The sequence below is a fragment of the Enoplosus armatus genome, chromosome 15 (genome assembly GCF_043641665.1).
Source record: "Enoplosus armatus isolate fEnoArm2 chromosome 15, fEnoArm2.hap1, whole genome shotgun sequence".
Lineage (NCBI taxonomy): Eukaryota > Metazoa > Chordata > Actinopteri > Centrarchiformes > Enoplosidae > Enoplosus > Enoplosus armatus.
In genome coordinates this window covers 6643115-6656513 of record NC_092194.1, presented here as the reverse complement: position 1 = coordinate 6656513, position 13399 = coordinate 6643115, and the positions used below count along the sequence as shown (strand labels likewise).

Below are 13399 nucleotides of genomic sequence, written 5' to 3'. Positions count from 1 at the left end.
GCGGAGGCAGCCCTATAGCATACTAAGGACTCTCATTTCTCCTTGTGTCCCTGTGGTGTCCAGACTGTCACTGCAGGCAGTAGCAGCCAGGAGAAGGATAAGACATCAGATGGGGATACGAATGGGCCAGCGGGGGAGCCTGAGAAGAGCCACTCCAACAGCAGCACGCTGTCAGACCGACGGCCCAGCGACTCCAGTTTGTGTAGCATTGAGGAGGAGCACCGCTATGTCTATGACATGGTGCATGCCATCCTGCTGTCCACCAGGGACAACGTGAATTTTGTCAACGAGGTCTTCCACCAGGTACAGTGGAGTCACCAAGCAATGTGCCTTTATTTGATGTTTTGAAAATGAATTACATTGCAGGTGTTGTACAGTTTTCATTGTGGATCATTATTAGAATGCAGACTGGATGGTAACACTGTGATAACATGTACTGTGTTGCCCTCTGCTGGCCATTTGTTGACATAACTTAAGGATCCCTCCTACTACCAGGCTACCTTTTTTAAAATCATTCATAATCCTAATAGTAGTTCAGATTGGTAGTAGTCCATGTTCTCCCTCCTCAGGCTTTCCTGCTGCCGTCCTGCGAGGCGTCAGCAACCAGGAAGGTGATCAAAGTGTACAGGAAGTGGATCCTGCAGGATAAGCCCAGTTTCATGACAGAGCCTGACAAAACTGCCCAGATAGATGAAGTGGATGACAGCTCTGAACAGATACTCAGCACAGAGACTAACAGCATACACGCACAGGTGAAACCTCTGATACAGACATCCAATTAAAATATATGTTCCTAGCATGCATATATATACTAATCATGTGATTGTTATATAGTAAAGGGATTGGTAGTGTACCATAGACATCGTTTTTGTACACACCTATGAAGAAGCCTAGATTGGTATTCAATAGGAACATGTTTTAGGTGTTTCTATTTAATCTCGAAAGGTTCAGTTGTTGTAACTTCATTTTGACGAGAAGTGTATGATTACATGACATATTCACATATAAGTCACAGAGTTTTCTATCTTAGCTTACGTCTACTGACCAATTGACTGGCCTGCCTTGTCTTCTACCAGACGTTAGAGAGTCACGGCCACAGACGGACGTCCAGCTGGGGGAGGACTTACTCGTTCAGCAGCGCCATCAGTCGGGGCTTTCTCACAGAGGAGCAGAACAGGGACGTCAAGGCTGGTATCCAGCCCACACTACAGGTCTGTCTCTGTGTTCTGAGGTGTGTTTTTACCCTGTAATCACAGCATTTGATGATTAGAACCGGCAATATTTACTGTATGCACTTTGGCTATTATTTCTGTTGTCTTACTTATTTTGTGTTTTGCTGTTTGCTCAACCTTACTGTATCTTCATGTGTAGGTGTTCCTGACCAACTCATCCAATGTGTTCCTGTTGGAGCCATGCCAGGATGTACCTAAACTCCTGGATAACCAGGTTGAGGTGTGCAAGGGTGTTCTGAGCATCTACCGGCACATGATCATGGAGCACACGATGAATACACAGACATGGTCAGTGAATTTATTTGATGATTCTTTATCACTTTGCCTTTTTTATTGGTTGACATGTTCTGATTTCCTGTCTGTGTTGTGCAGGGAGCAGATGCTGCAGGTCCTGCTGAGGATCACAGAGGCAGTGATGAAGAGGCCTCAGGAAAACCAAAGAAAAGACAGCTTTGCTGAAAGTTTAGCCTCTATACTCTTCAGGGTATGTATACAGATGCTTAGTTTTACATTAACGGATATAGAGGGTATTTTATTCATATGAGAAAGAGGAGGGTGAGTGAGTGTGGATATGTCATCATACCTACTCTCATTACTCTTTTACAATAGTACACTGTAATTACTTTATGAGTAACCACCACAGTTTGTTGCTCAGTAGCCTGTATGTACTGGGTGTCGGTGTCTTGGTCGGATTGGTTGTTGACAAAAAGGCAAAGAGACACTATACCAAATTACATGTATCAGTGTGAGAACTCTGCTGTCACATCTTATCAGGGGCTGGAAGCCATAGCTGCAACCACGTCTGTCAATTCTAATCCGTCTTTCCATTCAGACCATCATTGTGGCGTGGGTGCGAGCCAACCTGTGCGTATTTATCTCCCGGGAGCTATGGGATGAGCTGCTGGCAGTGCTGTCCTCTCTTACCTGCTGGGAGGAGCTGGTGACAGAGTGGGCCAGCATCATGGACTCGCTGACGGCTGTGCTGGCACGCTCCGTTTATGGCCTGGACATGGCCAACCTGCCTCTGGACAAACTCAGCGAACAGAAGGAGAAGAAGCAGAGAGGACGTGGTGAGGGGGAGAAATGGGGGGGAAACGTTTGGAAAAGTAATTCTGGTTATTTTACAGTGGAGCCTTCTTTTTTCCAACATTTGACTTCATGATGGTTTCTTGTCTTTCACTTTGACATGAAAAAAGTCATTTCTGTGACTCAGTGTTCTAAAACAATTTTAAAAAAAAACAATAAAAAGTCCAAAGGGGGATGGATAATTTTTGTATGTTGAGTATTACAGAGCTTCTACCCAAAGAACCTGAGTTGGTCAAAATAACGTTTGTGAAGCCCTTTAAATGTCTAAGTTAACATAAATTGCACTGAACCTCACTTTTTTGATACTACCACTGGTGATTACCAAAGTCAGAAATGTTATGTTATGTCATGCTACTTCAGATAATACCCACGTTACATGCAAACTTAAGGAAATGGGCTATCAGACATTGATTAAGGTCCATAACCATAATTACCCTTTAAGGCACTATATTGCTTAAAGCCACAGTGAACTGTCTTGATTGTCAGCAGAGGTTGGTGGTGCTAAATCCAAATATGAAGCTGATTATTAATACAAAATGTACACTGACACCTCAGTACTCAGCAAGTGTTGTTCTCTGCATTTCAGGGGTTATCCATGACTCCCAGAAGGCAGCAGCAGTGGCACGCTCCTTCTCACTGAGTTGGAGGAACCAAGGGGAGCAGGGTGGGCCAGGAGTTCAGGAGCCCATGAGGATTCGCTCCGCCACTACGTCAGGAGCTCCTGGTGTAGAGAAAGCCCGTAACAACGTCCGACAGAAGGCCTCTGGTAAATACTTGTAATACTAGTTAAAAACAGTATTGTTGTATTAGCTGTATGTTACTATACCATCAAAAACCAGGCAGAAATAAAATACAAAGGGATGGCTTTTATAAGACCCTCCGCATGTACAGTGTAGACTGTTGTATATCAGAATCAGAAATACTTTATTGATCCCTGGGGGGAAATTATACTATATAATGTACTATATATATCAGTGCTGTGTTAATCTTCTGGCTTTGTGTGGGCCAACAACACAGTACTGATAAGCTTCTGGAGCACAACCTCAGACCACAGGGTTTATCAGACGCATTGACTGCGTGTGAAAGCGTTCAGACAGGTCCATGTGTACGCTAGCCCAGGTGTCGTTGAAAGGCCCAACACCAAAGACAATGAGGCCAGCAGATGGCCTCCTTTGTTCCCCTCACATGACACTGGCCAATGTCAACATGTTTCAATGTCAGCTCGATTGCAGGCGTACAGCACAATCCACCCGACGGCATGTCAAAGGCCAGCTTTGGACACTTATTGTCATTAGCTCAGTTCAGACACCGCAAACACCCCTTATCTGATGGCAATGTGGCAGGGTAATTATAAGCTGAGCTGGGAGGCAGTAGAGTAGTAACTAGCTACAGTGCCTGTCTTGCTTGTCTTAATTTTGTCTAGACAGAATCTTAATGTGGAGGATAAAAGACAGAGACGATCCCTTTTCATTTTTCTGGCCTTCCGCCCCCCCAATTACCGCCAATGTCCTAAAATGATGAGCTTGTTGAGCTAGGAGCAGATGTATTTGTGCCTGAAGGATGAAGTCTTAGAAGGGTGTGTGTGAGGTTTGCGTGTGTGTGTGTGCGCTGACACATCTATTATGTGTCTCATGTGCATGTTAATGCACCTATTCTGTTAGTCTGTTTATTTGTATCTGTGTGCAACCAAAGATGGACATTAAACACAACCGCTTCAAATTCCCTTCCCTTTCTTTGGCCTAATTGGATTTCTCCCACATTGATCTTCAAAGGCTCGACAGCCCTCCTCCCTACTCCTCAAGAGAAGGCCCACACATCATTTGCACGGCAGTTTTTGATAGTTTCATTAAGAGTGTAATTAATGCTCATTAATATGCATAAATGGGAAGCAGTGGGGGCTGTAGCAGAGACGATGTATCTCTCTCACTGAAAGGCATAATTAAAGTGTGCTGCAAGCGGAGAATAGAACTGTCCTCTTTCATTGCTCTCTTTGAGATTAAGCCTGAAGTGCTATCCACACACAATGGCAATGCCTCAGCATTGACAACTGTCAAAACTTGGCTGTACTTGCGCATGCAAATACAAACTAATATTGTTCTGAGATCATGTCTCGATAATGGAGGAAAGGGCTGGATATTTCATTATGGTACTCATTAAGCTCCTACAACAATCCAGTTGAACCAGCTCTCACTCGCCGTTGCTGGGATGGTTATCAGGTACACCTTTACTCATTTGTGTCTAAATTGTAATATCATAAGATGATATAATTTAGATGGAAATAAGATAAAATGATAAAAATGTAGTAGGTTTGGCCTGTACACAGGTAATTCCGTTTCTGTGTTTTGGTGCACCCTTAAGATAAAGCATCCCATTCTCCTTTATCCTAAATACATGAGAACGCAATACACTAGTCTAAGAAACAAAAGCATCTTATCTTAGCACAGGGTTTTTGGTCAATTCATTTTTTAAAAAGGTGAAAATTTTAAGTTTGATTTGGCAGAGCAGTATTGCTAAGTGTCAAAATAAAGTTTACCCTAAGGGCCATATGAGGTAAGTTATAATTTTATCAGTTATAGTGTATTATTATATCATGTGAACCCTCATGGACGTAGAAGACAGTACCAAAACTAAACTTGAGCCTCACCAATAAATCTGATGGCTGGACCGATATATTGGCCAATATCACCTTATTGCAGACGCGTATATGTCGGCCGATAAGCAGCAAGAAACTACACTACAGAAATCCTAAAGATAACATCTGTTTGAGGTCTTTTAGTAGCAGTGTCTCCATTATATAGCTTGGCCACCAAAGAGGTTTGTGTAGTTTACTTTCACCAGTAAAATGTGCGCTCAGTACATAAGTCACAATTCTTTAAAATAAAAACTAATTTAAGGGATGTTTTCACTTATCACTGTTTTATATCATGTGACAATTAAAAATGTTATGTTATTTTATTTAGTGATGTGCTGATTTGTTTTAATTTGGTTTTTCCTATGTAAAGCACTTTATAATGTTGTTTCAAAAGGCGCCCTATAAATAACATTGTTTATTATTATACTATTCTATCAATACATGCAACAAACCTGTTGTCTCACTGTTCAGTGACTTCAGTTTTGTTTTAATATGTTTTTTTTTTCTTCCGGTATGAATCTTATTTACAATTTTTCTCAGAGCCACAGTTGTAACATTTTTTCTGGAATTTGTCTCTCATATTCAGACTTCAACCAATGCTGAATTGACCATATTAAGGTCAAACTCTGGTTCTGCTGTGCTTTATTTACTCCGCTTTCCTGATCAGGAATGTTTTTATTAACTGAAGCACTTTTGTAGCGCTCTGTACTTTGCTGTTATTGAACACTGTCTTCTTCCCTTTAACTCTTTTCTGTTTCCACTGTCTCTCTTCTTTTTCCTCTTCTTTCTCCTTCCCTCATGGAAGCTAAGCGAAGCCAGTCCATCAGCAACTGTGTTCATCTGTACGAGGCTTTGCCCACTACTAAAAGCGTTCCTATGCTGCTCCACACTGTGAGCTCTTTCTTGCCTGGTATCTCTTCTGGTAACTCTGCTTGCTCTCACAGACTCTCAGGTAAAGTGTCTTCTGAGAGCTGCATGTGTTTGTGTGTTTGTGACCTCCGCCCTGCCTTTCCATTCATCCGTCACTATCTGTCATATGCCACTGGTTTCTGTGTGTGGTGTGACAAAAGAGAGGCAGAGAGGTTTATGTTTTAACAGGAACTTAAGACTTTCTTATGCTTACTCATTGAAAAGTGTAAAAGTCTCTAGGGCAGCCCTGCAACATGTGGGAATACAGTCTATAACAAGAGTATGTCTGCCTCACCACTGCATGTGTGCATGGCCTAATTTCTCTCTAATGTTCTCATGAATGTGTCAGATCTTCCCCTCTACTGTGACTTAAAATCCCTTAAAATAACAAATGACATATCTTGGTGTGTTTCCATTTGAAGGTTTGTGTTACTGTTTTCTTTTGGTCTCGTGGCTCTGCCTCACTGTGTGTCTTCTTTTCTCCCGTCCATCAGATGTGGAGGAGTGTCAGCTGTCAGAATGTGGGGGAGAGGAGGAGCTGGGAGGCGGGGATAGCCCTCTGCCACGTAGCAGCAGCACCTCAGACATCACCCAACAGCTGTCTGACACTTTGCCAGGTATATACAAACACAAACTCGACTTTAATTCCCCACCTTTCACCTCTGATCTGGACTGGAATGACACACTTGGCCTCATATTGGGATGGTATTAATAAGAGATTTTATTGAGCTACGTGTAACCCATCAGGTAATCATGAAAAGGGAAAGAGTAATTTGCCATTTTATTAATTGTACCCTTTACAATTGAATGCAATCCAATACAGTATCCTGTCTTTGTTAATCTATTACCACCTATAAAGATGATACGGGAAAACCAGGCATTTAGGATGTATTCTCATATGAATTTTTATACATTTTTATTTTATTTATGTGTTGTATTTGTAGGTTTCATCTGTTGTCCCTGGCTGGATGATAAAAAGGAACCCTAGAAATATTTTTTGCAGATTCAGTTATATCGTATGAAGGCATCTTTATTTATAAAGGTAGCAGTAAAGTGGTAAAAGCTTTTTAAGAGAACTTAATTGTGGTTGTGGCCTATTTATAATATCCCTTGTTGCACTTCAGCCCAGAAGAGAGAGTACTCCCCTCCTTCCTGTGGCTCTGATAGCAGGACGTCTGAGGGGAAGAGAGAGAGCAATGATCCCCCAGTGGTGAGAAGACTCATCTTGTATTATGTCAAAGAAATGAAATGAGATTTGCCTACACAAGTGTCTCTTCTTTAATGTTTGTTTCTATATTCCCAGATCCTCATCCGGCTGAGCAGCAGTCCAGCTGAGACGGAGTGCAGTGCTGAGGGACACACAAACCACGCAAGACCCAAGCTCCGAGAGAAAAGTTAGAGATTACATCACTAGTTATTTCTTTAAAAGGATAATCACTGTGATATCTGTGTAGCTGTGTTTTAATATATATGTTCCACGTGAAGAATAGCTGTTTTTAAGTTTAAAATTCATCAGTTAAATCAAACATTGAAATAAAGCCTATACTTTGCATGGATTAATAGTTTTCCTTACACAGCCAGCAGCTTCCATCTTTCTCTGAATTAAACATCTTACCCTTTTTTATCCACCTCATTCATTCACCCATGCTACCTAGGTGAGAGTATAAGCAGTGAGACGTCCAACGGCTACATCAATGAAGCTGAAGTCACCTGGCAGGCCTTTGATGAGGACGCTGATACTCAGTCCACACAGTCGGCCCACATGGACGTGACAGCCGACCCCCAGAGCCAGGGGAGTCTGCTGCTGAGCCACAATGAGGCTCTAGCAGGTATTGGAATGGATAAGAACTCACCCTAAGCACCAAAAACCAATTTGACCCTGTATTTTTATTCCAGGCTGATCCTGACTCTAAAACAGGGCTATTGTGCTGTGAGCTGCCACAGGTTTAATACAGGGTTAGCCATAGATCTGTAGAATTTAGCTCTGTTGTGAACTAAAACAAAATAACCCTAGATAATCTCTTAGCAGACAGAGAAGATGCAATGCAGAAGCTATGAGGGGAAATTAGAGGGAATTGGTATATGTGTCATTTCTCTGGGTTTTTTAACTTTTTGGTTTAGTGTCAGTTAAATAATTGTATTCTGTAAAGACAGTAGATATCGTCTTATTTATAAATACAAAAATGAATCTTACAGAGCAGTCAAGTGTTAACATTCAGCACAGAGGAAACATGAGTTGAAAGAGTTCTGCAGTTCTACAGGTTCATCTCTGGTGTGTCCCATCTGGGGTTTTGGTGCTTCCTATAACCTCACTCTTGATAGATTAGTCCTTGCTGGGTAGAGTGACCCAGTAAGGAAACTTGACCTGCTTGTCAGTATCTGCCACAGTACCTCTCTGGCTAAGCCATTTAATCTTGTAAAGCTGCTGACAGCTTGTGTGTTTTGAATTTTGTGAAGGGAAAATGACCTGTGGTCTGCAGTTTGTTTTAGACGGAATTGTAATATTTGTTTTATATTATATGATTATATTGTGGCAGATCTTTTTATTTTCACAGGAAAATAATCAAGATACTCCCTCTGCTTTTATACCCTTCAGCTATTAGTTTACCCCCTCCTTCCCTCCTCCATCATTATTGATGGAGGCATTGTTGTCACCACTCTGCTGCCCCTCCCCCCCTTGTGCGTGAACTGTCTGTGTTGTCCTACATTGTGATCATCATGAAGTTGTCACTCTTCCTTTGTCCCTGTGCTCCCTTCCTCAAACCCAATTTTATCCCTTTCCCCTTGTCGTTTTTAGGTCCTGAGTGTGCCCTCCCTCCCCACTCTGCACCCCCGTCCTACCACCACCACAACCACTACCACTACCCCCAGAACCCGCCCGCCTCACCAGCCCTGCTGGTGCACACAGAGTGCCCGCGGGACTGCCCGCGGGACTGCCCCCTGGACGACACCATGCATCAGTCTGTCTTACACATGCCACACCACTTGGGTACTGCTCCCCAGCTGTTACTCATCATATAGACCATACAGTCCTCATTTACCATTGACTCTCCATGCTCTATATTTTTCAGCCTTACCTTGACTTCCTTTTTTACATTACTCTTATCCATTTTTGTGTTTTGTTTTGTTTTTCATTCTCCCACATCCTGTTTAGTTACTCGATTGAATAGATGAAATTACTTTTTTTAGTTCTCCTTGGAAACAGACATGCATTCCTGTATATCTTATTTTAATTGTGCACAAAGTTTTGCCCGAATAGTGGAAAAACCTTCCACTTACTAATCACCCCAGATCTGCTTCACACGCGATCCATTTCCATGTCTTTTCCAGGCCTGAACTCCCTATACTCCCCATCGTTCTTCTGCTTCCCACTAGGTGGCACTGTCCTCTCACAATTCAACCTGAGTTCATTTAGATGATGCATGTGATTTGTGCCTGTTACCCCAAAAGCGTTTCAGTGCTTTGATCAGTGGACAAAGATCTTAGTGCTTGGATGCTTTTGAGAAAATGCACAGGCGGGCTAAGGATTTGCTCAACAACTGCTCAAACAATGACAGGATGGCTTTGAGGGTTTATTTATCTTTTCTGTATTGCAGATAAGTCTCAAAATGTAAAATGCTTTTATAAAAACTCTTCTGCATTTGTTGACGGAATCCCATATCCTAAAATTAAATTTGGCTCACTTTGGATTAGGTACTGGCAGCTACAAATATAGGTGTTACCAAATAATTCATTCTCTTACCCAAACCACCCCAAACTCTCTTTCTGACCTTGCAGACAGTAGTGAGTGTCTGGCTGATGATGTCAGCATCATTGCGGGTGGGACCCTGACTGGTTGGCATGCAGATTCGGCCTTCGTCCTGTGGAGGAGGATTTTGGGTATTCTGGGAGATGTCAACAGCATCCGCTGCCCCAAAATCCATGCCAAGGTCTTCTCCTATCTTTATGAGCTCTGGCACAAGCTGGCAAAGGTAAGGTGGGAAGGCAGAAACTACCTACAGTCGTGGCCGAAAATATTGGCGCCCTTGCATTTTTGTCAAACAACACACCATTTCTTCCAGAACATTTTTAAATTATAACCTCTTTTGGTATCCACATATGTATTTCTTTGGTTTGCAGAGGAACTAAACAAAAACACTGAATTCGAGCAAAAATGGCCTGCACAATATTATTGGCACCTTTTCAGAAGTTGCAAGAAATAATTGGATTTCAAGCAGGTGGTTCACCTTGAACTCACCTGCGGTGAGTCTCAGGTGCCTGCGATCTAATAATCACCTTTTCAACCAGTTTAAATGGAGCAAAGTACTCATTCTGCTGTTAAGTGGCACTGCGTTCACCACACTCAGCATGGAGAGAAAAAAAAGCAGAGAATTATCTGAGGAGGTCAGACAGAAGATCATATCCAAGCATGGACAATCTCAAGGCTACAATTCCATCTCCAGAAACCTGGATGTTCCTGTCAATTTCAACTTTTTCAAATTTATTTTCGGCTATGACAGTTCATATGAAGCATTTTACCTCACATGAAAATATATATATGCCAACTCTTACAAAGGATGGCATGATATAAAAGTGCACAATGACTCACTATATAATTAGTGCACTTTGCGTATAAAACATGTGTTTTGAGGATCTAATTATGTTGATGAAATAGTGCCTGTTTATTTTAGTTAACGGTATGTATGTGAATAGATATAGCATTTTAGAACAGAGTCCTTCATATAAACGTTATCTTGATTAATGAAAATGAACGTGTGCTTACAGATCCGGGACAATCTTGGGATCAGTGTGGACAACCAGTCTTCTCCTCCCCAGCCGGTCTTCATCCCTCCTCTTCGAATGCTGGCTTCCTGGCTCTTTAGGGTATCAACATTCAGAAAACAACAGTCACAATGATTAAATGTGCAAAAAACAACCAGGTTACTGAGGGTTAGATTGAAAGTGTGTCATACTTAAGTAGGTATACAGCATGCAGAATAAATAATAGTTTCTGACAAAATCTAAAGCTAATAAAGTTTTTGTTAGCATCTGACTGCCAGATCCACTGTCATGTCCTAAAAGTTATATTCCAAAGCATTTTCATTGAACGCTAAAGTTATTTCACTTGTTCCAAGTTTATCAATATGTTCACATCAGCTGTTGTAAACAATGTCTGGCAGGTGTTTCCTTGGGAGAATCCTCTAATGCTCAGGAAACAATTTAATCACATTTCCAGCAGTAATAAACAGGACAGGATGGTTAGCTTTAGCAGCAACAGACACTGTGACTACCCACAATTAAATTAATAGTATCTAATCGTACTGTTTCAGCAAAACCACAAAAACAAGGATGTAGCATATTGAAGTCAAACTCAAAATGTGTAGTTCTCCTCATCATGGAAAACAGCGACTGTGTTCACGATAAATTCCTATTGGTTGCAACTCCAGTGGTGACAAGTTTCCACCACAGAAGAAAATTGGTCCGCATAATAGATTTCAAAGTCTTCAACTCCTCATAATAATACTGACCTCAGTGTCGCCCTCTCCTCCACAGGCCACCATGCTGCCAGCTGAGTACAAGGCTGGCAAGCTGCAGGCCTACAAGCTGATCTGTGAGATGATGACCAGGCACCAGGATGTGCTCCCCAACAGTGATTTCTTGGTGCACCTCTACCATGTCATGCACAAGGGCCTCACCAGCGGCGACCAGGTACGGCCAGTAGGTGGCAACTGCAGTAAGGCTGCTAGTTGTTCCCTTTTTCCACCAATAGATGGCGGACCAGTCAAACGATTGTGATGCACATGCATTGGCCCTGTTTAAAAACGATGGTTTATATTTTCCATGTACTTTTTCCTGTGTGATGTGACTCAGTGATTCCTATTCACCTGTTAGTTCTTGGTGTAATTCAGGTAAACCCTTGCCTTATCATCTGCATCTAGTATTTGTCCAGTGCCGGATCTTTATACCAATATTTAGGATCAATATGAGGACTATAACTGACAGGAGTGAGGACAGGGGTCATATAGGTGCACCACAATTTATAGTGAAGGTTTGTTTCAGCTGGTAATGTTTGAAAACTGCATGCCAACCAGTGGTGATGAAGAAGGCCTCTGTGTTTTGGCATCCTCCACCCCCTTTAGCCACACCCTTCCTCATATTTAAATCTGGCCTAGCTCCATTCCTTCCAGACGAAGCTGAGTGGAGATGAATGGATTCCCCCCAAAACAAAGGACAGGGATAAAAGTGTGTGTGGGTGTTTTGGATGCATGTGTGTGTGTGTGTGTGTGTGTGTGTGTGTGTGTGTGTGTGTGTGTGTGTCTGTGTATATGCCCTCCTGGCTGGGTTTCTATTGCGCCTTGGCAGTGCGACAAGCTTATTAGAATGTTTTCCATGTCGTTAAATAATGTTTTGAGCCCCCGCCGCGTATACGTGATTAATTAAGGATTGACGTCTGTCGCGCTCCGTTAGACTGACACGTCGGCCAGGGGCCCAGAGTAGGCTGGCCCGCCCGCCTGCCTGCCTGCCTGCCTGTGTGTATGCAAGTGTGTGAAGGAGCGGGAGGGGAGTCTGGGGAAGGCAGTGTAGAGTAGAGCAATGAGGGGGGAACACTGAGGGACGAGGCAACATTCTCCAGCTTTTGTTGTGGCTCTGTATAATGCGTCGGGGGGCCAGAGCCAGGCTGGCTGAAGCACTGAAGCATGCTCAAATTGGCCAGAGAAAAGAGTCCTCACGCCACACAATAGAGGACAGCCGCACGCCTGCTTACCATAAGAAAGTGGCTCTTACCCCCCCTCCTCCTTCCTCTCTGCCTTCACCCACAACCCCCCACCCCAACACAAAAAAGGAAAAAACATATACTTTTCCAAATCTCCATCATACACATAATTTTTAAGTCTATCTTTCTTTTGCACCCTATTTTTTTTATTAGCTCACATGATCAAAGTAGCTATTAGTACAGGCAGGTCTGCAAACCATCTAATATGATTCTGTATGTGCAATTAGTTAGTAAAAAAATATGGTTTGTATTTAGTTTAGCTTTTTACATACCGTGTGTACTGTACATCGGTATGTTACAACACTCAGGTGGAGCATTTTCTTTAGACTACCTTTTTATCAAGTAATAAAATCTGCCCTAAACAGCCATGTTTCGTAGATTGCAGGGTATCCCAGTGTAAATCCTCACCATTAAATTAAACTCTGCTAAGCTTCCAACAGACAGTGCCAAGGTCAGGGCTATTGTCCTGGCTGTCATTCCCTGGTCACTGGTCCCGCAAAGGCATGACCATAGCACAATAGCAGTAATCTATCTAATAGGTCTACTATCTGGACTGCAATAGTCAACAGCATATTTTGGGAAGTAAAGTGAAGTGCACACAAACAAAGCTTTGTTTCGCACCTATTTATTTTGCATCTGTGAAAGAAAACATCTGTCAGTCATATACACTTAAAACACCAGTTAATCTTACATGGACTAACATATGATGTGGACAGACAGTTTTCCTTACCTGTGCTTTCAGAGCAAAACTAGCTCCTCTTTAACTTTAAGTTGCAAAGAGAGAGG

General features: G+C 42.4%; 1 protein-coding gene across 1 annotated transcript in view; it reads left to right on the top strand.

Moving 5' to 3' along the window:
• The window catches only part of ralgapa2 (Ral GTPase activating protein catalytic subunit alpha 2), an 83797-nt gene that overhangs the window by 26739 nt on the left and 43659 nt on the right, over positions 1–13399 (top strand). Inside the window, exons 10-25 of the mRNA XM_070920697.1 lie at positions 64–303; positions 570–752; positions 1077–1211; positions 1372–1520; positions 1605–1716; positions 2065–2302; positions 2905–3084; positions 5756–5902; positions 6354–6476; positions 6984–7069; positions 7163–7253; positions 7515–7688; positions 8657–8848; positions 9553–9830; positions 10624–10722; positions 11392–11547. Coding sequence (XP_070776798.1) covers positions 64–303; positions 570–752; positions 1077–1211; positions 1372–1520; positions 1605–1716; positions 2065–2302; positions 2905–3084; positions 5756–5902; positions 6354–6476; positions 6984–7069; positions 7163–7253; positions 7515–7688; positions 8657–8848; positions 9553–9830; positions 10624–10722; positions 11392–11547 — 2583 coding nt within the window. The remainder of the gene's footprint in view (positions 1–63; positions 304–569; positions 753–1076; positions 1212–1371; positions 1521–1604; positions 1717–2064; positions 2303–2904; positions 3085–5755; positions 5903–6353; positions 6477–6983; positions 7070–7162; positions 7254–7514; positions 7689–8656; positions 8849–9552; positions 9831–10623; positions 10723–11391; positions 11548–13399) is intronic.